The following is a 22094-nucleotide window of genomic DNA, read 5'->3' as shown; positions in this document are numbered from 1 at the left end:
AGAAATCTTTGAAGAGATCTTTATTTGTAATTCAGGCAATTCAAGGATTTCTCAAGGTCAAGTTCTGGACCTCACAAAATTTAGTCTTATAGCAGAGCAAAAAAAGATTTAAAAAAGGCTACTTTCTTTCATTTATCCAAAATTTGTTGGCAATATACAATTATTAAAAAATATCACATTTCGCCCATGTTTCTAAAAAGCCCATTTTTAGCCCAGATTTCATAACCTAAACATGATAATGTTTAAACATTATCCTATTAACTATACACATTAGCCAGCATCCATTTCCTCTGAACACGGTGTTCTTTCACTGAACACAATTGAGACAAGGTGATATCACCAGGCAACAGGATTTTTAAAAAAGAAAATAGTCAAGTGTTCAATAGTCATGATTTATTTTTTGAGGATAGCCTTCAGGGTCACAACGTTCTGGAGGCAATCCTAGCGGACCTCGGGAAAAAGGCGGACTATAGCCTAAACTGGTCACCAGTAATCCTACTCTATTCAGACAGACATTGCTTTTATTCCTTACTGCGTAACTTTGTGTCAAGTAATATCCTTTGCAAAACCTGTTTTTACACCAAAAGCTCAAATTCAAATTAGGCCAACTTACAGCTAAACTAATTACTTCTTTCTCAATCTCCATATATGTCCCTTAAAACAATTAGGTTAATATCATTTCATCTCTCATTAGCCCAGCCTGCCTATGATGGCTCTTCCAACTGCAACCAAAGGCCCTTAACTGAAGGAACCATCCATACGACTGATCTTTTCAAGAGTGGCTCACTTAATAAAATGACATGAGAGAATAGGCGACACACAAATGAAGGCGAGCTCGCCTTGAGAAGTCTATAGCAGTGATTACATAAATTTGTAGAGTTAAGTTTCGCAAAATGACACGCTCTGTCAAAGCCATTGATAGAAGAACTAATAGCAGTAACAAAAAAAAGAAACTTGCACAAAAGGCTGAGTGTTGAAATCAATAAAAGAATAAAATGTGTTAAAGTGTGCTGGAAGATGATAAAACAATCTGTGTTTGTAGTTGTTTAGGTTGGTAAAACAAGATAGCGGATGAAAAAAGTGAACAGTTAGACATTTCCAACGCTTGGTTTAACCTGAAGTTTCATGATAATTTCTCTAACCATTCCCCGACCCCCACTGCTTTGGCTGGGAGGGCCCCAGCTGTTGGGTCTGTATAAATAGCGTGAGGCTTCGGCCTCGGACCCCCAGGGAGAGCGGGGCTCATCGGAGGGAAAGCAGGGGAGCAAATCAGGCTGGAAAAAGCACACAACACACACATTTTGACAAACATATGGGGCCATTGCTGGGAACGAAAGCAAGGTACATGTGACAAAAGTTAAACACACGTGGCTGAAGCCACTGTCACACTTGTACTTGTAATAGGACAAAGCATGAAGAAGGTAGAAATAAATTATAGCTTCTATTGTCTTCAAGTATCAGAAAAATTATTAATGTATTTTCCGATTATAATTTTTTTTAAAGTGCGTCAAAAATAGAATTTCTTTAAACATTTGTAGATTACAAGATAAGGGTATAAAATAAAAGACGGCGAGCTGAATGCACCTGCACAGATTCAACCTGTGGTCAAGACTTAAGGTATGCATACCTAATATTTTACTAGCATTTATTATTCATTCTTCTTCTATACCGCGCATCCTCGAAAGGGTTGCGGGGGTTGCTGTAGCCTAACCAAGCTGACTTAAGGCAAAAGGCAGACTGCAGTCAGCATAGGACACATAGAGAGACAACGGACTGTACGCCCTTTCAAGCATACCACTAACAGTGGGAATCGAGCTCGCGCCTACCCTCACCGAAGTCAGTTGACTAATCCTGTACGCCACAAGTCAGCAGTGTTATTTAAATGTTCAAACTTTGATTTGATAAATACTTTCATTATAAGGAGGTTGATTTGCGTTATATCACAAAATTTACATAAGCAAATTTGAACAGATGTTGGGTTTGAATTATGTGTTTTTTTTATTTACTAAAGCCTATCAAACTTAAAAACGGTATTTTCCGCACTATAAGTTGCAGCTTCAATATATTGGCCAACTTTAAAACTGTTTCCACATATACGATTCACCGCATCATAAGCTCAATAGACGTTAAAAAAAGTAGTGGTTAGGGTGTTACGTTACACATTGCGTTAGTAGTTGGAGCTGCACATGAGAGAAAATGTCCAACCATGATTAAATAACAATGATCCTTTAGGGCATGTGGTAGGATGACAATGAAGTGTGTAACATGGCAAAGCACAACTGAGAAGAACAGCCATCCAGCCACTTATCCCCCTCAGGGTCGGGGTATGCAGGAGATTATGCCAGCTAGTTTGAAACAAAAGGAAGACTCAAATCTGAGCTGGCCACCAATAGTCTGAGGGCACATCTACTGACAGGCAACCACTCAGACTCACAATGAGTTGGAAACAAATCCATGAACGAACACAAAAAAGAATCATGAATTTTCCACTAGTCAAATAGAAATGTTACAATTCAATGTAAATCATCAGGAAAGAAGTAACTAATGAAGGAAAGTGATACTTAACGGAACATTGGTCCTGCACAGCCGCCTTAGTAAGTGTGTACAGATGAAATAAAGTCAGCTATGCTTTTTTTAAATAAGAATTTAACCTGCAAGAGCAGGCTGGAAGTGGGGATTATAGTGGAGTTCAAGCCTGACTAACCAACAAGGCTAAAGTAGATTTAGATTTCCATTTTTATTCGAGTATAACACACACCCATAATTTGTGAGTAAAAATTGGTATACATTTTTTCTGTCTCACTTTTTCTCAGCTCACACCAAAGATTGCCCTAGTACTGGTTAAATGGCAAACGCATGTATATTGTAAAATTATTTGTAAATTGGTTATTTCTTAAGCAATCTGCATGAGGTTTACTTGTTGATAACACATTTGAAAACAGTTTAAAGCCTCACTAGGTGTTCATTGTTCAAAGAAAGCTTCTGAAAAACATTAGCGGTAAGCCCGAAAAATATTAGGCTATTTCATTTAAGATGTAAAGCAGTAGTTTCTTTTCTGTGGGGAACGGACCAACTGACTGTTGAAAGATAAAGTTTGCCGACCTGTTCAGCCTTCTGCTGCCTGCTTTCTGTGCCATATAGGATAGTAAATTGTTACAGGTATTACCTGGGTAGTACTTGTGATCTGAAACACAGTTGATAACCTTTTCTTTTGTCAGGGTCATGTAGGAGTGCCTTTTCCCTTATAGCTACCTCTGACCCTTGCGCTAGGTTGCATTTGCTTACCTCCTCATTTAGCTGGTCGATCATGTGGGTGAGATCAGACAAACAAATAATGTCTGACTCTTCAACCCCCAAATGCCTGCACAGACTTTCCTCTCTTCATTCACATCTGTTTGTTACCCCATTGCTCCAGCGGCAGTCAGCACGGTTGCTGAGCATTGCTGTTTACTGAACTGGCTTACTGGCAACTCAATATGTCGGTTACATAATTTCAAATTGGAAAAAAAAAAACAGTAAATGTAGTTTTATCTCTAGACTACTATAAAATATATCTTATTTTTACTCAGGCAGTTTTATATAAACAAAGACACATTCATTAATTAGCCTGTTGTGGACTGAATGGTTATCATAATTGAAGTTTGATATTTGAATACATTCAACTTCAGTTTATGGGATTACTACAACTAGAATCCGTATTGTAATGAGTAAAAGGCTGGTACTGTATACTAAATGAAGATTGTAACGTAGTAACTGTGATGGGGATTATGTCATCAAGCTTTTTTTTTTGTTTTGTTTTGTGACCTGGGGGAGGTTTTCAGCTATGGATTCCACTATTTCTTTTTTTTTTCTTTCCACTTCACAGCCTACAGCACACACATTAGCAATAGTCCCCTCAGGGTGAAACACATGCGCATCCACGCACATATACAAAAGTGAAACACAGGGGGTATGTACGAATTGTGCAATTACAGCAACAGTAAAAATCATCTGGTAAAGTATGAAAGCCATGCATCATTTCATTTAAAAATTGTCTCCTCTGACCAAACAGCAATGAGTTTAGGTCCACCCGCTGGTTAGGGTTGCTGTGCTCAGGTGTCCTGAAGCAAGGAACCCATTGGTGGTACCTAATAAATGGCCTACTACAACAGTGTGGCATTTGGTGTGTGTTGCTGACTTCATAATTGTGGCACTGTAAAACGCAGATGAGGGCTAGGAGAGAGCTGCATGATATTTATAGCAATAATATATGATATCATGAACACATCCATTTATTTATCGCTTTTCTTCATTTGAAATAGGGAGAGGCAGGGTATAGACTGTAGAATTCCATTCTTATCATAATTTAGAAGATATTGGTAACTACAACCTAGGTACAATAATAATAGAGGAGATGGAAAACCGTTTCAGCAAATATTTGAAGAAAAAATATGAGAACAGAAGGAGGGCCTGTTGGGAATGTATCAAAGAAGGAACAAAAGATAAGGAGTACAAAATGATATCAGAATTGACTTGCATTATGAGAACAAATAAAGACAATGAAAGGAAGGTTAGAAATAATAGTAAGGCTTTGTGAAATCTACTATTAGCCTGAAACATTTGTAATTAAAAGGATATTATAACATAGCTTGTAAAAAAATAACAATTTCTTTATTTAAAATCTATTGAAGAAATTACAAATATTATTTCCTTGTTTTCTTTGTCGTTTTTATAATACAGGGTCAACTCCAAATAAAGTAAGAAAAATGCCTACGGATGAGGATAATTGTCTTAATTCAGAATTTAGTAACAACAACACTAAATAACTATTAGATTATTAGATTAAAAGTTTTGAGAAAGTCAAACAAGACGTCCCTTGACAAATACACAATTTTAATGTCAATTAGTGATTCATTTTTGGTGCGGTTAGTTGTGTTACTAAACCACTGTAATTCATTTAAAGTTGTTTAAATGCATTGAGGTGAGGAGTATGTATAGATTATTCTCAAAAGGTTAATGGGGGGTGCCATCAAGGGGCAGTAGACGATGGGGACACCCTGATTTGGTTACCAGCCAACTGCAGGGCACAAGGATACGGAAAACCATTCACGATCACACTCATGCCGAAAGGCAACGAAAACTAAGAAACACTTTGCCACCAACAATTTCATTTTAACAAGCGACGCATTATAGCCTTTACCGAGTCCTGTAAGTTTGGAATTCAAGACAACGCTCAGACAGTTCGTTTGCTCCTGTTCTAACTTATTTGGGTGCTTTACTAAATCTACTTATGATTATTTGGTTCAAGAATCAGTTTCATAACTTTTCGTAAGGAAAGCAGTACTTTAAATGTAAATTTCCTAATTCCTTCCACAGCCCTCAAAAAAATTACCAACTAAACCCTTTAAAAATTATCAGAGTGTCCCAATTTTGTATGAAATATGAGAAACAATGAGTGGGTTATACATGTAGTGTGATTGATTTGGAATTTTTGTGACCATTACCCTACAACAGGGCGAAACAGACAAAAGTGATTTGTCCAAAGGTTTTTTTATATAAAACTTTTTTACTGGCTTCAGGACTTAGTTTCGAACTTACAAACTAACTTACAAAACTAGAATCGGAAATACAAACAGAATAGCCAGTGAAACCTGACAACAGACCGACAAGTACAGTGAAGAAAAAGATTGTGCTACAGAAATTAACCAAAGCTTCAGTTAATCTCATTTTTCTTTTTTTACTCACACATCCAGAGAAATACAATAATTTAAAAGAAGAAAAATAAGCAATCAATAGTAATAAACACAACAAAAAAAAACAAAGACTATCCTTCCTATAATGGTTGTGCCATTGCACCATTTTCTCATCTCTTCAGTGGAAGTAGTGGCTTCCAAGGGAGTCAAAGACACTGGTGGAGGAAGATTGACGGTGCACGTCTCCCTTTGAAACAGGAATTAGGTTTGAGCAGAAAAAAAGAGGCAGCAGAACTCTACCAGCCAAGCAGGAAGCTGTGCCTTGTGTCTTAGCAAGATTTACAGTAATGGGTGCATCCACTGAGCATTTATAACTGTAAATTCATCCATAATGGTTGTAATAAAGCACTACGGAAAACAAAAAAAAACCTCCAACTACTAACAAATAAAATCAATGGCTTTAAGAATTGAACATCTATGGGGTAAAAGGCCAATGATAAAAGGGAAATAGAGAAAAAAGAGGCCATCAATGCAGTGCCAGTTAGTGACAGGAAGGCACGCGCAACTACACACACACACACACACACACACACACACACACACACACACACACACGCACACACACAAACACACGCACGCACACACAAACACACACCCTTTTCCCAAAACATTAATGATTTGTGTATGGGCATGTCTTACCCCTCTGTTTTCCCTATAAACGCATTCATTCATTCATTTTCTAAACTATTTATCCTCACAAGGGTCGCGGGGGTGCCGGAGCTTATTCTATCCAGGATAACTACAGGCACTAAGCGGAAATACGCTGATTTGGTGGCCAGCCAATCGCAGGACACAAGGAGACGGCCAAAAATTCATGCTCACATTCATACCTGGGGCAATTTAGCCAGCCTAAACTGCATGTTTTGGGGATGTGGGCGGGAATGGGAGTACCCAGAGAAAACCCACGCAAGCCCAGGGAGAATGTGCCCTCCCTATAAATGTTTTTTATATACTATTAATCTTTTGAAGATATGGCATTATTACACAAGTAGTCAGGTTTGCTTTTGCTCAAAACAAACTTTCCAATTTACCGATTAACGGTAACCATAATGACTTAATACTCACAGTCTGAAGTATACTTTTTCAAATCTAAATTAAGTTAATCAGCTACACTCACCTTTAGAGTTGTTGTAGAATAATCATATAATGTATGTAATATTCACTAAAGATAAGCCTGACACTTATGATCCAAACAGAAAAACAGAAAAGAGTCCGGGGTAATTTAGAATTACCCTGGGGGGGATTTTATGATTCATATAGTGAAGGACCCGCCGCAAAGTTGCCATTTTAGGCCAGATTACCACCCAATTGGGCTGTTTTTAAAGACTAAAGGTAAGAAAGAGTAAGAGAGAAATGCATTTGGCAAGTTGATAAGATTTGTGGTACTAATGGAAAATGTGGTGACTTTTAAAGTATAATAGTATTTTGTTTGCTAAAGCAGCACCCATCTTTGTTCTAATTATAAAGTACTGAGACTACTGAACTGGCCTTTTGGGCTTTACATCACAACTCATGAGCTGTGAATGGCATGTGGTTTTTGATTTGTATGGTTTTAAATTTTGCGGGCCTTAGTTCAGTCAATTTACCTTGGTTAACTCCAATCTGTAGGATTAATAAATTATATTAATTCAGATTCTTATTGTTCTCATGTTTTATTTGCTCCTCAAAAACTTGTTGTCCATATACAGTTGGAAAAAGCAAATAACTGAAACTTTAAAACTCCATTATTTGGTCTCCAGCTGTTTATAACTATGTCAAAGATTGTGGTTCTATCATCCACTCACACTGCCCAAAAGCTATGAACAGAAACCTTATCTTCAAGTTTTTACTATCTCCCAATATTTGGAACTGAGAAGAAGAGGCAAGCAGGAGAGACTGATAACATTATTGTGTGAAATTTAAAGTGTCTAGGTATTTAAGTTGTAGATGTGGAGCTCAAGAAACGAATTGACAAAACATGGAAAGAAGCTAAGCTTCAGAAAAAAAGTGAATGTCAAAAGTGTGTTAAAGTCTTGCTTTATACTGTGTTAATCTTTTTCTTATAATGGACTGTTTGGAAAAGAATGTTGAAGGAGGTTGTGAGCTGTGTGCCATTAAAAAAATCTTTAGGTTTAACCAACAGTGCTGTCATTTCCACTGACACACTGTTTGAGTATTTAACTGAACAGTAGCAAAACCAGATATCTAATGTGAATATCAAGACATAGGCGCATTTCAATGACTCCAGGAGTATCTAAATACTAAATAAAAACAATGTTTTTAATGTTACTGAAAGGGGTATTTGTTACCTGCTTGTTTAAGTGTATGAAAATGATTACTGAACTCACCAGGATCCCTGCAACCTGCTTCTCTTCCATCCTTCAGGACCTTGTGGCCAAAGATCCCTGCCTCTGTGATGCTCCCTCCCTCTCTCGGGTGAAGTTGTCTGTCTCTCACTATAAAGAGTTTGGACGTTGTTCTGAGATGGAGTTCGCTTGAGTGTCTTTGCCGTGTAGCGTCACTTTCCTGGTCGCTGTTCCTCCTCAGCCTCTTCAAGTGTTGTTTGGGAATGTAGCTGAGGTGGCGTCGCCGCTTTGTGTTAATTCTGCCCTAATCCAGAAACTTTTCTATGCTGTGAAAAGACCATGTGACAAGTAGAGAGGGATAGGGTGAGTCAAGGCATGAGGGTTGGGGGCAGATGGTGGTGGGAGGTGTTGGGGAAGGGGGGTTGTTTGACAAGACTGAGGCAACACTTTCCAAACACATGCATGGTCATTTTGGGGACTTTATTCTAATTTAAATTAAGTGAAAACTTAACTGTATGATATGAATGAATGATTTCTCATAGAAAGTGTGCATACATAGGATTCTGAAACACGTAGTAGTAATAGATTTGCATGTTGTAGCAAAGCAGCTGCATTAACAAAGTGGCCTTTTGTGTAATGAGATTAACTGTTGAAGGCAATGTTTGGTAACGTTTGGAGCAGTCATTTACTGTTGATATATATAAGATAAAATAGAAAACATCAGCCACACCACTTAAACAACACCACAGGTTTTGAGATGACTCTGATCATTAAAAGCACACATCATCATAAAGTAATGTGTACTTTGTGTACTTTCAAAATGTAATATTTCTCATGTGTTTAATAAGAGATGAGACACATGAAAATCTACTGTTTTTCATCTGATGTTAAGTTCAAGGATTTTGGGGCGGTGAAGATATAAGGAAAATAATACCTTTTTTTCCCAAAATTCCTTTCAGGACACTTTGTAACAAGATTTATAAAGAGAAACAATAGAGTAACAAAGTAGAGTAAAGAAAGCAAAGATTAAAGGCAAAATCAAAGTACACAAGAAGAAGCTATGAAGCAAAAGTAGCAGATGGTCAAGAAATATTTAATAATTGAAACAGAAAGGTTTTGAGTTGAAAAGTTGAAAAGTGAGTTAGATCACGATACAGATGTCAAATTAATCTACTTTCAGATACACTCGCATTTATATTATTTTTGCACATTAATATAAACGGTTTAATGTTATTATAAAATGTTTGTAATTATTACTACAACATACATAAATTAGCTTCAAATATTTTTACAAATTCAAGTTTAAATAATCAATGCACTGTTTGATGAGAAACTTTCAAAAATTGACATAATGATTCCGATGTCAAATTAATCTACTTTCAGAAACACTGGAGTTTATATTATTTTTGCACATTAATATGAACAATTTAATGTTATTATAAAAATGTTTGTAATTGAATACTACAACATACATAAGTTAGGTTATTTACTTTCTCTAATTTGACAAATCAAAACACTGTTGGATAAAAAAAACTTTAAAAATGTCCATATAGTGTCATCAAAGGAAAATAAAGGAAATGTACATACCCAACACACATCACATCACGTATAAAGGAACCCCAAAATGCAAATTATTCAACTAATACATCATACTACAAAGTGACAAAGAATGTTAAGAGACATAACAATAAAGATGAAATAATATGTCTTACCGTCCAATGTTCAGCATTTGATCGATACCAATTTCAGCATTAAGTGTGTAGTGTGAGATAGTAAAAGTGAAGTAAAGAGTGACTAAGCTCCATGCAGCAGGTCAACTAATATGTATGTACACAAAGCATGTGCGTGGAGTGGAAGCGAGTCGATTGGACAATTCTAGGAGGAGTGGCTGTAAGATATTACACAAAACTCCTCTAGAGACATGATGTGTTTGTTACCTCTGAGACATTCTTGTCGCCAAAGATTAACAGAATGTTGTTTTATTTATTTTTTTATCTTACTTTTGTGAAAATAAAAAATAAAATGACTAACCTATGTAGTTGAGTCACTACAACATTATGTATCGAAAACAAGTAAAAACACACATGTTGCCACTCTCACAAAGCAGTTACACAAAGTACTGCACAAGGTAATTAGCATCAGGAATCCTCTAACAGAATTTGCAATTACCAAAACCTGAGTAATCATTTTCATAATCGGTGAATTTTGTACCATTGAATGAGAATCACAAAACATGAAACACATATATTATTTGAAAATATTTGGTTTCATTTAAATCACTGCCTTAAATAACTGGATCTGAACAGTGTGACTGAGGCGAGTGATTAGTAGGTCAGCCTCACAGTTCTGAGATCGAGGTTTCAATCCAAGGTTAAGACATTCCTCTGTATAGTTTGTATCTTCTTCCCGGGCTTGCTATGCATACTCCGATTTTCTCCACGTACTCTGGTTTCCTCCCACATGCAAAACATGCATACTAGTTGGACAAAATTTCCCCTGGATATGAATATGTGCATGAATGATTTTCTGTCTCTTTGTGCCCACAGGGGCCTGACCATTAATTCAGGGTCTCCCCTGCCTAGTACTTATAGTTGGGTGGGATATGCCATACAGCAAGGGTGTCAGACTCGGGTTGGTTCGTGGGCCCGCATTAACGTTAACTTGATTTCAACTCGGCCGGACCATTTTAGGTGTAATATTTAGATTTTTTTTTCATAGTTGGATTAAAAGAATTGGATCAAAAGCCCCGAATATTCCGTTTTGTATAAATCTAAAACAATGTTTATTTGAGCTTTTTTTTCTTAGTAAGGGAAAATCATTGGTTTTTCATTACAAAAGGAAACCAATTTTTTCTTTAATTATGTTTCATATTAAAGTGGAAAACAGTTTTTTATTCATTTTAATGGCTTTCCCTCTTTTACTGTTTCTCACATCTTTCATAGAAATTGGTACACTTTGAAACATTCCGTCGTATATTGCAAAGCGTAAAATGAATTACAACCGTACCTTCATTCATTAAATATTCTTCTGTACCGCCCATCCTTGAAAGAGTTACGGTGTTTGCTGGAGCCTAACCCATCTGACTTCGGGCAAAAGGCAGACTACAGCTTAGCCGTAGGGCACACCAAAAGAACAACAACCATCCGCACTCATAGTCATACCGCCACCAGCAAGAATTGAGCCCACGCCTGCCCGCAGGCCCCGTCGGGCAAGTAAACCTCTACACCAGGAGCTGGCACCTTCAACATGAATGGTGTATATTTCTTCCACTAACAGGCATATTAGTTTATTCAGCAATAACAAAAATAACAACCTGAGAACTTTTTCTTTTACTTTTCTCAAGAATTTATGTTTTTTTTTTACCACTTGTTTGCCTTTTTTACTAATTTTTTTTAGCTTTGCTGTTTAAGTCCTTTGTGAAATGAACAAACAGAAAACATTCTGGGTGGGTAATGATATTGTTTGGGGTGGGAGTGCACCTGCTTAGGGTTGTGCTTATCTAATACCATTCATGCATGTGCAACTTCTGTTGACATAGCCTTTGACCACCCAGTTCAGCAACCTAGTTCATATACTAAAAACCTAGTTTCACTTGACAGATAGACTACATAACAATGTTATTTAATATGATTCTATTATTACCGGAATTAGATATCAGCCCCAAAAGTTCCTGGTGTTTCAATTTTATATTAAATTGCATTTAATTGAATCATTTCAAAATTGTGTTTAGAGTAAATGATGCTTTCATAATCAATAATTTTGGCTGTGTTGCTGTAAAGAGACAGACAACCATACTCATACTTTAGAGTTTTCAACCAGTCTGTCGTATATGTTTCGGAGATATTGAAGGAAATCGGAATCCACATCCACATCTTGCTATATATTTTCTACAAGAAATAGTTTTCAATGTGAAATATATGCCTTAGCTCAAAATAGTGACATAGTTGGACAGACAATCATCAGAAGGAAGGATCCTTCCTTCCTACTTGTTAAACATAAGGTCCCCCCCCCAAGGCCCCTTATTGTTAGTTCTTAATTTACTAATATTTATGCAATGTGATAATATTATTATAACGAATGACTCGCAAACAGGTTTGGGTGTAGTCCAAATTTCGCCCAGAATCAGCTGGGAAAGATTCCAGCATTTCAGTATTGTTATTCAATTTTCATGTAGATTTAAAGAATTATATTTTATAACAAGTCACCAAAAGTTGCAGGCATCAAATCAATCAATTTGGCCATTTGTAATCAGTCAATTCATTCAATTGTACCACCAAATGTAAAATCCCAATCTGACATGAGTGTTTATCCGTTGTAAATTTTTGGATTACCATGCAAATTCCTCAGCACTGAAACACATGTAACACCTGTTGACATTTGACATTCAATATCCATTTAGTAGTATCATCCACTCTAACCATCTGCCTATGTGTAACCATAAAAAGAGGCAGCACCATTCACAACTATATAAATTAAATGCACAAATACTTTTTTTCTTTTAATATAAACACACACACAAATCTACCAACTAATTTAATGGGAAATCACTCTTTACCTACTAAACCAGAAGGTGAAAGACCAAAAGTCTCATCTTACTTTTCAGACGATCCCTCCACTTGGTCTATATGCCATTCGAATTTCCGCCAATAATTGTTCAAACTTGCATCATCTGTAGTCAACTCTCAACAAGAGCCGGGTCAACTTGTCCTAAGCCCTTCCTATGACAACTCTGATATCCCATGAAAGGGCAGCTGCATGTGAGCGCGTGGATATTACACGCAGCATATCGTCACACGCGCACGCACACGCACATACGCACATACGCACGCACGTTGTCAACGACGCTCCTCCGCTACATGCCAATTGACATATCAAGCCAATTGAAACAATTTGCAAGAAAAACTGCTGTAAACCGCATTTTATGTGTAAACAAAACTCCAATTATATTTGCATTACAGCCTATGCAACACTTTGTGAAGCGCTACACGTGCTTAGTGGTTGAATGACTATAGGCGTTGTTCATTCTTTTGTTATCATGCAATGAATGACACTATACGTCTTGGCTTAATTGGTGGACGTGTCGGAGGCAATGACCATTTGTATTGGTTCAAATGAGACCAGAATTGAGGTCAATACTGTGGCTATATAAATGCGTCAACAATGGAATCTTGCAGACAGGTGTGGTAGCCCCGGGGCTACTGCGCACACGAGCGTCGCTGCAGTGGATCATTGGAGATGTGCATGAATTGTGAGATAGGTGATGGATGCAGAACACACAATGACATCATTCTTGTCAGGCTTTGGCATGCCGATTTTGGTTTTGGGGTTTACCTTTTTTTAGTCGGATTCAGGTTACAAGAATGTATGTGTGTGACGCTGCTGCTGTGCAGATGGTCAGAAGGTGGGGTGAGAGGACGGCAGAGGGAGGTGAAAAGCGCTTTGACCATGTAGTGGCGCTAAAATCTCAATTAAGTTAGCCACATTTATACACAACTCTCTCTCTCCCACATTCTAAAGACATACATGGTAAGATGGTTGGAAACTCTAAATTGCCCCCAGACATAAGTGTGAGTGAGAATGGTTGTCTGTCTCCTCGTGACCTGCGATCGTCTGGCCACCAATTCAGGTTGTCCCCTGCCTTGTGCCCAAAGTCAGCTGGGATAGGTCCCAGCACCCCTGTGACCCTTTTGAGGATAAGTGGTTCAGAAAATGAATGAATAATAAAATGTATCAGTTTGATCCCTAAATGTGTTGTCTTTGTAGTGTGTAGAGTTATATCCATGTAAAATTCAATGCTCAAATGTATTCTTATTTTAAATTAATGTTTAATAAAACATCCCAATTTCACTGGAATTAGTCTTGTGCAATTTTGGAGAGAACTCTATTTATGAAAAATGCCATCTTCAAAATGTATTCAGTGTTTGTTTGTTTAATAAAACGTCCCAATTTCACTGGAATTGTTCTTTTGCAATTTTTGAGAAAAGTCTGTTTAAATAAGCTGTGCCGTGAAGAAATAAAAATAATTTACTACTGCGTTTATTTTCTCGGAAAAGTGTTTTCCTGTTTCATAGATCATTTTGTCTCTTTTAATCAATGACTAACTAGAGGAATGTTGTAATCTGTATTTCTGAACAACTGAGCAAACCCTTCTTTAAAATTAAAGAAACGTTTTACCCATAACCCAAATTATTGAAAATGTATAAGAACGTGACATAAAAAAGACATGCAAATAGAGAACCCCTTTCTTTTGTCTTATGCACAATAATAGTAACGCATGTACCTTCTAAAATTTACCACTAGATGCCACTGTGGTGTTTGCTCCCAGAAATCAGACCAGAAATGCTGTTAGAAGAAGCAGCAACACGGAGGGAAATTCGTTCTTGAAAACAACGATAATAGTCATAAAAGGTACCCATTTCGGATCTGTTTTCAACCAACACAAGCAACTACAAAGAACGGAACTGGGATTGAATATTTTTGTGTTTCTACTCGAACTCTGGGTAAACTAGTGCTCTACTGTATGAGGTATGCTTTGTTAACAATAGTCAAACTTTTATGTTTACGACTGGCTTACATTGTGATGATCCCACAGTGTAAAAGCAATCCGTCGGTTCGAATTGATTGGAACACTAGAGATGAGACCTACTGCAATTGCATTAGCGTAGGTTAGACCTCATACCGTGTGTAATATTATATTCACAATTTTTATGACGAGTTGACCAGCATAATTAATACTGACAGATCTCATTTTCTGATCTGCTTTATCCTCACAAAGATCGCATGGGGTGCCGGAGCCCATCCCAGCAGACTTAGACTAGCATTTGAGTTTTTAGACATTCTAAAGTCAACTTCTGAAAAGTCACCTAGCCCGCGTACACCCTGATTACAATGTAAAGTTGCATTGATGGAACAGGTTGTTTTGTAATACTTTCAACTTTAAACTTTGAAGGTGTATGCTGTCGCATTTTGCTGTCAGAATGAACAGCAGAGCCGCCTTCTCCTCGCCTCCCCCTTCTCCATCAGTACCTCCGCTCCCTCTCTCCTCCTCACCTGCACTGGCACTTTGTCCTGAACTTGAGCTGTCTGTCCTGGCCAGCCCAGCCCCAGAACCCCCAAAACAACATGTGACAAAACAAAGAGGACAAAAGAGAAAGACAAAGGTGACTACTAATATCAATTGCTGACAGCATTATGTTGAAGCTGTACTTAAATGTAATGCATCTGATTGCATGAAAAACTGTTTATTGGTAACTAACGATGTAATTGTTGCCTTTTCAGGTGTGTTATGATCAGCCCGCTGTGGTGAAAGTAATATCAGAACCACACATTTCACCAAAAAGTAAGGCATTACCTCAGCAATCAGCCGCCATTCAAAAATCGAGGAGATCATTTCCATGGGAACCGGAATCCAAATACATTAATCCCTTGAATATCACGGTTAATGTAGACCAGACATGGCCGCAATAATCGCAAAATCACGAAATAGGGTCATCCCTATTACAACTACTTTTTTTCTTCTTCATTGCTAAATTCTAGTAGCATGAGTGGCTTCGCCTTATGAGTTTCAGTGTGGATTTTCACATTTTTATGAACTTCAAAATAAAACAATATTTTAAATAATTGATAGCGGAAAAAAAGTGAATGCGAAGAAGTGAATTCACAAAAAATGAAGTTGCGATAACCGAGGGAAGACTACATTATCCAAAGTTGTAATTGGCTGCCACTATCCTCTAATAGGTGGAGCTACAAGCGAAAGGGTGGAGTTAAAAGCTGCAGTTTCGTATGACTACCCAGACAAACTTGAAGAAGTGGAGCTCAACAGCACCTTGGCTCTAAAAGCACAGTTGTTGGCATTGCAGGTTTGTTCTCCTGGCTATAATTAAAAGTGATAATAATAAACAAATTTAGAGTTAACATGCATATACAATTTGTATTCTTTTCCAGGGAGCAGAGTTTAACACCCACAAAGCTGTTCAAGAGACCTTACAGAAAGTGGAGAAAAAAAAACAGATAAACAACAGAGCAACACAAGGTAACCTGACTATTTTATGAAAGCTAACGTAAAGTCAAAACAAAAATATCTATTTTATGTGGCAAATTAAACAGCATACTAAATTTAGTTAATAAAAAATATATAAGTATGAAGTTAGAAGCCATTAAAAAAAGACTCAGTACTTTACTGCGTGCTCAATATAATGTTTTATTTTTCCATGTTATGTTACCCTGAATCATACTAGAATTCACCAGAATACGTCTGGATATTTGTCTGCCTATCTGGGTTTATTTTGAGTCAACTTAAATCTAACAGTTGTCAATCTTACTGAAAGGGTGCATCTTGTCAGAATTAAAATAAAGCGTGGAAATTGTATTGTTTTTTTTTTTACTATGTCGTCTTAATTAGCAAGCCAGCGGCACACTAAAGTAGTAGAAATATACCTTATTATCATTGTTATTCATTGGTTTGGAATTTTGCCAGATAACTGTTTGTGATTATTACAATTTTTGATTTAATAAAAATGTAGATTGATGTTCGTTCGACTCACTTGAAGATACTTTCACACATGCCTTGACCTATTGTAATTGTGAACCTGTTTAGCCAGTTCACACTGTATTTGCTGGAAATTTACCAATGGACCTAGTCACAATTCTGGATCCTTTATCAGTATGCGCTATATCTAAATGCAGGTGGTTATTTTCCACTTCAAAGCGTAGAAAAGGACATAGCTGTCACGTGACACACCTGTACTGTGCCTTCTTCACACTAAAACGGAATATTTGACAAGCAATATAGTCATGTTAAATATTACTCCCCCACTGTCTTATAGTGTTGTAATTTGACATTTCTGCATTATTTTTTTGTTCGTGTTGCATTTATTTTCTGTCCTATCATTTTTATGCTCAACAACAATCTGTATTTTTTCACAGGAATAAATGTCTCTTGGTCTCAAACCCTTTTTAACTCATTGGTCAGCGTGGATGTACCTGAAAGTGACCTATTAAGCCAAGCTGTTAAAGACAAGTTGCATGTGGCCCCACCAACCCGAAGTCAGGACAACAAAGCAGCGGCAAGCCCCTCACTTGTCATCTTTTTAACCCCTGACTTGTTCAGACAGAAGCCACTCCCCGTGGAAGAGGAGCGAGTCAATAGCACCCCTGTCCCAAGACCTCGTCCAGGCTCCTCTACATTTGACCTTTACCGACGACGATGTCGTTGGGAAGCCACCCCTTAATACATCATTTATTTACATTATGCAATTAAAGCTGCTTGCATGTGTCCTTATTTTGGTCACTTGCAAGCTGAAAAGTATAGAGGTGCGGAACAACATAAACCTGTGAAATTATTTGAATAAACTTTAATTATATAAAATAATTTTTGAATATCGGATTTGTCTTTTTAATGTGATAACTGCAGTGGACATTTCCATACTAAAATGGCAAAAATGTTGCCTATGTCGCAAGTTTTCAACCAACTAAACTACAGTCCAATATGTCAGTACATCTGTAACAGCTGCAAAACTACACCCAACAAATGCCTTCACTGTCTCACAACAACAGTTTTTTGACTGCCATTTGTCATCATGGAATTCTAACTTTTTGTTTTTATTTTATTTATTTGATTGTGTTTTCAGGAGTTTTCCTTTTTAAAATTGCTGGTGTCAATAAAATGAAGTGGGCCCTTTTTTCCATCAAAGATAGACTTAAAATTCTTTCATTCATTTTCTGAACCTATGCAATCCTGGAGAGAACACACCTGGACCAACCTGGATTTGAACTAAAGACCTCAGAACTGTGAGGCCGACGTTATAACCACACAGCTTTCAGACCGCTAAACAGAAAAGAAGAGTGGCATGCAGTGCACTGATATTGACAGGCAATATACGGCCACTTACCGACCAAAGCTAGAATATTGAAGCAGACTGAAGGATTAAGAGTGACAGCTCTTTGGAATGCCCTCAATATTTTTTAAGAGGTTATCACTGTAGATGTAGATACTGTCCGTCCTTTGGATAGAGGAGGAAGAAATTGCAGAAAATACAGTAAAAGAGTGGATTATTTCTGCAAAACGCCGCGTCAAGGGGACCTTAAACCCCTTGACAAAGCCAATTAATAAAATGGCTGAAAAGTTAAATAAAAACATCCGAAAGTAACATTGCATGCCATTACTAGTTATAGTATTGGCCACTAGAGGGCAGTATTTTACAACCACGCAACATGCTCTGTTGCCGGCAACTTTAAATGGTAGTTTTAATTTACCATTATTACGCTAAGTATAGGCTGTAACTCAGAAACATTACAGGAAAAATATACCGTGTGGACATTAACAATATAATATTACGTCACCATTAATGGATTACAACATTCACACAGCTATTTCTTTAAATACTTTTATTAGAGCCTGGATCACACACACAAGATGTATTCTTGAAGAATGAGAAGTTGCAGATCAAAACAAGTGATTCCTTCAATTATTGTCTGTCCGTCCAGACGTATATGTGATTAAAAATGTAAAAGTAATTACATCATTAGATAATTTCCCTGCAGACTTTAATGTTGCCTTTTTTATTTTACTTCCGAACCTGATTCATACACACTGAAAATAACGTAGGCTTGACCTACAATGCACACATGGTTATATTTGTCATGTTTATCAGGGTGAGACACTTGAAAAATACAGCTTTTAAAATTAAGAAGGCATCTAACATCTTTAATATTAAAAACAGAAGCAAAAAGAAACATTTTGCAGCATTCTGGGTCCTGCCCGACATGCAGCCCCTCTTTCAGCTTTAAGGCACTCAAAACAGTCAATAACTTATTTGGAAGGCGACTAAAGTCCGTCATAATTTAGCTCAACATATGCACAGGTATGTACAATGCTTGCGAAGGCACATCAATGGAGATGAGGCAATCGGTGTAAAGTCTACATGTGTCTTTTCATGTGGAGGGCCAGGTGATCTGAGCGAGAAAAGGCCCTCTCACAGAGGTGACACTGGAACGGCCGGTGACCAGTGTGCTTGCGAAAATGACGTGTCAGCTCATCTGACCTCGCAAACTTCCATCCGCATCCTTCCCAGTTGCAGTGGTAAGGTTTCTCACCTGTGGGATGACAGGAAAATAAGCTATTTTTTTTATACACAGTGTAACTCTATCACGGGGCGGCTTGGCGACTAAGTGGTTAGCGTGATGGCCTCATAGTTGTGGACCTGGGTTAAAATCCCGAACGGTCGACCTATGTGGAGTTTTCATGTTTTCTGTGTGTGTTTTCTTCGGGTACCCCGGTTGTCCCCTACATTCCAAAAAGATATGCACCGTAGGCTGATTAGACACTCCAAATTGCCCCTAGGTATGAGTGTGAGAGAGTTTTCATGTTTCCTGTGTGGGTTTTCTCCGGGTACTCCGGTTTCCCCCCACATTTTAAAAACATATGCACGGTAGGCTGATTAGACACTCTAAATTGCCCCTAGGTATGAGTATGAGCGTGAATGGTTGTTTTTATCCTCAAGCCTTGCGATTGGCTGGCCACCAATTCAGGGTGTCTGGCCCGTAGTTAGCTGTGATAGTCTCCAGCACCCCCCGAGAGATGAGTATCTCTATCAGCACGGATGCCAATACAATCACGGGGCTCACCTGTATGAGTCCTCATGTGGGCTTTGAGATGTGAGCTTTTGGTATACGTTTTCCCACACCCAGGGAATTCGCAGTTGTGCGTGGCGGCCCTCTTTCGGGCCCACGATCTGCGCCCTCTCTTCTGCTTCATGAGGCCCAGCTCATCTTGCCCGTAGAAATCCATCAGAGCCGGCGAGGACGGCGGGGTAAGCATGGTTCCATGTGCGGAAGCCCCCTGCCTCTGATGCTGCTGGTGGTCTTGGTGATGGATATGGGTGGGTTCAGCGTGAATGCTGTACTGCCCCTGGAAGCGTGTGTGCATGTTGTGCTGGGCGTAATGGTAAGAGCTGCTCGAGTAATTGTTTTGGAGGTGGTGACTAGTAAGGTTGAGCTGCACTAAACGACAGTCTGTGCGCCCCTGGGGTCCCTGCTGCATGGTGGGGGGAAGGAACCCTGTTGAGTGACTTTGTGGGTGCATGAAAGTAGAAGGCCCCATAAAGTCCCCACCGGCCAACATACACGACTGGCCTCCTCTGGGCTCGGTTTTAATTTTGCATACAATCGATGAGGGTTGGTAGTGAGCCGAGTGTGCAATTGGATTTATCGCACCCAGCTCCATGTACTCTCGGCCATCTCTCGCCGCGTTGTCCGCGCAATCCGGCGAACTCTCCCGCGGGTAGCCGACGTCAGGGGCGAAAAGTTCCGCCATGAGACTGCGCAAGGGACTCGCTTCGGTGAAACGGACTCCGCCGTGGTTGTCGTGGAGAAGTTGCGAGGCAGGCCGATCAGCGCGCTCCGACGCTGTGCTGCCGCCGCAGCTCTCCGGGGACTCGGGCAGGGCATAAGCGCACGCCTGGACCGGAGATGTATCCCCGCTTTCGTCGGCGCCGAGGGTGTTTGATAGAATAAAATCAATGTCCAAGAATTTGCCCAGTTCGTCCTCATCTTTGGAGGACAAAACCGGTGATTTGACAATGCTGAATTCCACTTGGATGCCAGTCGAATCGTCTTGAAGTCGCTGAGTAGGAGAACAAGAGTTGTACATTTGTAAATAATAATGTAAAAAACTGGAGTAGTAGTAGTAAATGAGTCTTACAAGCGGAGAAAGTTTGAATTCTTACATTGGTGTAAGGTCCCAGCATCGATTGGAAGCATGGAAACGACGCCGTGGTGGTGGGCATCGTCAACTCAGTTAAAGCCATGCAGACGATTTAGTCCAGATCAGATGGAAAAATAATATTAATAGAAACAAAGAATAAAAAAAATCGAAAAAACATGTAAATTAGCCCCTCTTTCCATGGGTTGCAGCGTCTTTTTGGTTGCCGAATAAGTTGCTGGAGCACCCCATAAGTACCTCGGCTGGGGATGGGGGGCGTGGCAACACCTCCTCCCTTCCATCAACGTAAATGTATCATCACATCAAACTCAATCAGTTCTGCTAATTTATCCAGATGAATCATTTTCGTCTTTCAGATTATTTGTATTTGTTTCCACTTTTGACTCACAGGAGCCTTTTTCTGACACAATGATAAGAAACTAAGATTTTACTTTTTTGTGTCACATGTTAAAATCTCTATTTCAGTGGCACAAAGTGTGGTTGATTCCATATCTTTTAAATGATCGCTTTTTTAATCCCCTGTTCCGAGAAAAGCCATTAATTTGTCCCCAATTGATCGTCGTGAATGTGTGAATGTGCGCTATTAGAGGCCCATCGAAACGACTTGTTAATCTGACTGTCAAACAAAAGATTACATGTTTTTTTTAATTATTTCTCCTCCCCTACCCGTCCTGCTCTGAAAGCCCTCCATTAATGGCTATGATAATGTTGGCCTACTAGTGCTTGTCGAGAGGAAAAACAAAACAAACCATTCGAAATTACAATGAAAAAACATTAGGTTGATATACACTTAAAGAACATAATTTAGCCAGTCAAAAGCAGTCAGTTAAAATAAATTCAAATCCATTTAAAACAGAGTGTTGAAGAACACTAACATAAAATATGAAAAGGAGTAGCATATTTTTTGGGGCCTACTGTAATTATTAGTTTAATTGTTTAATTTGGTCAAATTTTCCCAAACTACCATTTTGTAGAAGAAAGTTGGACTCGATTAATGTCAAAATTGGGCTATTCTTATTCAATCTGTTATAGAATGCTACATGGTGTAATAGTAAATGGTACATTTACTAAAAAAAGAAGTATATAATAGCCGCTATATAGTCCCTGGAGCATTGTCATTAATCCTAACTGACTAGGCATTTATGCAAAATAAATTACACATCTGTCTATTGCCAAGCAAATACATTAAATATAGACAAGAAATACAACTGATTCCATAAAATATAAATATGGTTAAAACCTTTGGGCAAATAATACTTTAATTCTTGGGCTCCTCAGGGAGAATATCATCATTTTTCATTTGCCATCATAAGTGTGATTAAAAAAATAATTATTTAAGTTAGTTGAAACAAAACT

The 22094-nt window shown here is 38.3% G+C and overlaps 3 protein-coding genes across 7 annotated transcripts in view; 1 reads left to right on the top strand and 2 right to left on the bottom strand.

Annotated features, from left to right (window-relative positions):
* slc6a9 (solute carrier family 6 member 9) overlaps positions 1–13367 on the bottom strand; it is a 44620-nt gene extending 31253 nt beyond the window's left edge. For 2 of the 4 annotated variants that reach the window (XM_077723836.1, XM_077723841.1), the window contains exons 1-2: positions 9730–9878; positions 8060–8343 (exon numbers count right to left, since the gene is read on the bottom strand). Coding sequence is in view for 1 of the 4 variants with exons in the window: in XM_077723841.1 (XP_077579967.1) it covers positions 8060–8089 (30 nt within the window). In the remaining 3 variants the exon portion in view is untranslated. Of the gene's footprint in view, positions 1–8059; positions 8344–9729; positions 9879–12613; positions 12757–13348 lie in introns of those variants that run through there. The other 2 variants (XM_077723840.1, XM_077723839.1) reach the window with 2 other exon arrangements.
* Positions 13368–14305: 938 nt separating this feature from the next.
* Positions 14306–17387, top strand: ppp1r35 (protein phosphatase 1, regulatory subunit 35). Of its 2 annotated transcripts, none has more exons than XM_077724492.1 (6): positions 14306–14425; positions 14967–15177; positions 15296–15356; positions 15755–15876; positions 15962–16049; positions 16943–17387. In XM_077724492.1, the coding sequence occupies exons 2-6, from the start codon at positions 14971–14973 to the stop codon at positions 17245–17247; spliced, it is 783 nt and encodes a 260-aa protein (XP_077580618.1). In that variant the 5' UTR covers positions 14306–14425; positions 14967–14970; the 3' UTR covers positions 17248–17387. The 2 variants fall into 2 exon arrangements, with proteins under 2 accessions (XP_077580618.1, XP_077580617.1); XM_077724491.1 differs by having other exon boundaries at positions 14330–14542.
* A 1041-nt stretch (positions 17388–18428) lies between these two features.
* Positions 18429–20926, bottom strand: klf17 (Kruppel like factor 17). Its single transcript, XM_077724421.1, has 3 exons — positions 20743–20926; positions 19643–20639; positions 18429–19111 (listed from the first exon to the last, which is right to left on the bottom strand). The coding sequence occupies exons 1-3, from the start codon at positions 20821–20823 to the stop codon at positions 18936–18938; spliced, it is 1254 nt and encodes a 417-aa protein (XP_077580547.1). The 5' UTR covers positions 20824–20926; the 3' UTR covers positions 18429–18935.
* Positions 20927–22094: the final 1168 nt, after the last annotated feature.

The sequence above is a fragment of the Stigmatopora nigra genome, chromosome 9, assembly GCF_051989575.1.
Source record: "Stigmatopora nigra isolate UIUO_SnigA chromosome 9, RoL_Snig_1.1, whole genome shotgun sequence".
Classification (NCBI taxonomy): domain Eukaryota; kingdom Metazoa; phylum Chordata; class Actinopteri; order Syngnathiformes; family Syngnathidae; genus Stigmatopora; species Stigmatopora nigra.
The sequence above is the reverse complement of the archived record's forward strand: the minus strand, read 5'-3'. Positions and strand labels throughout refer to the sequence as shown.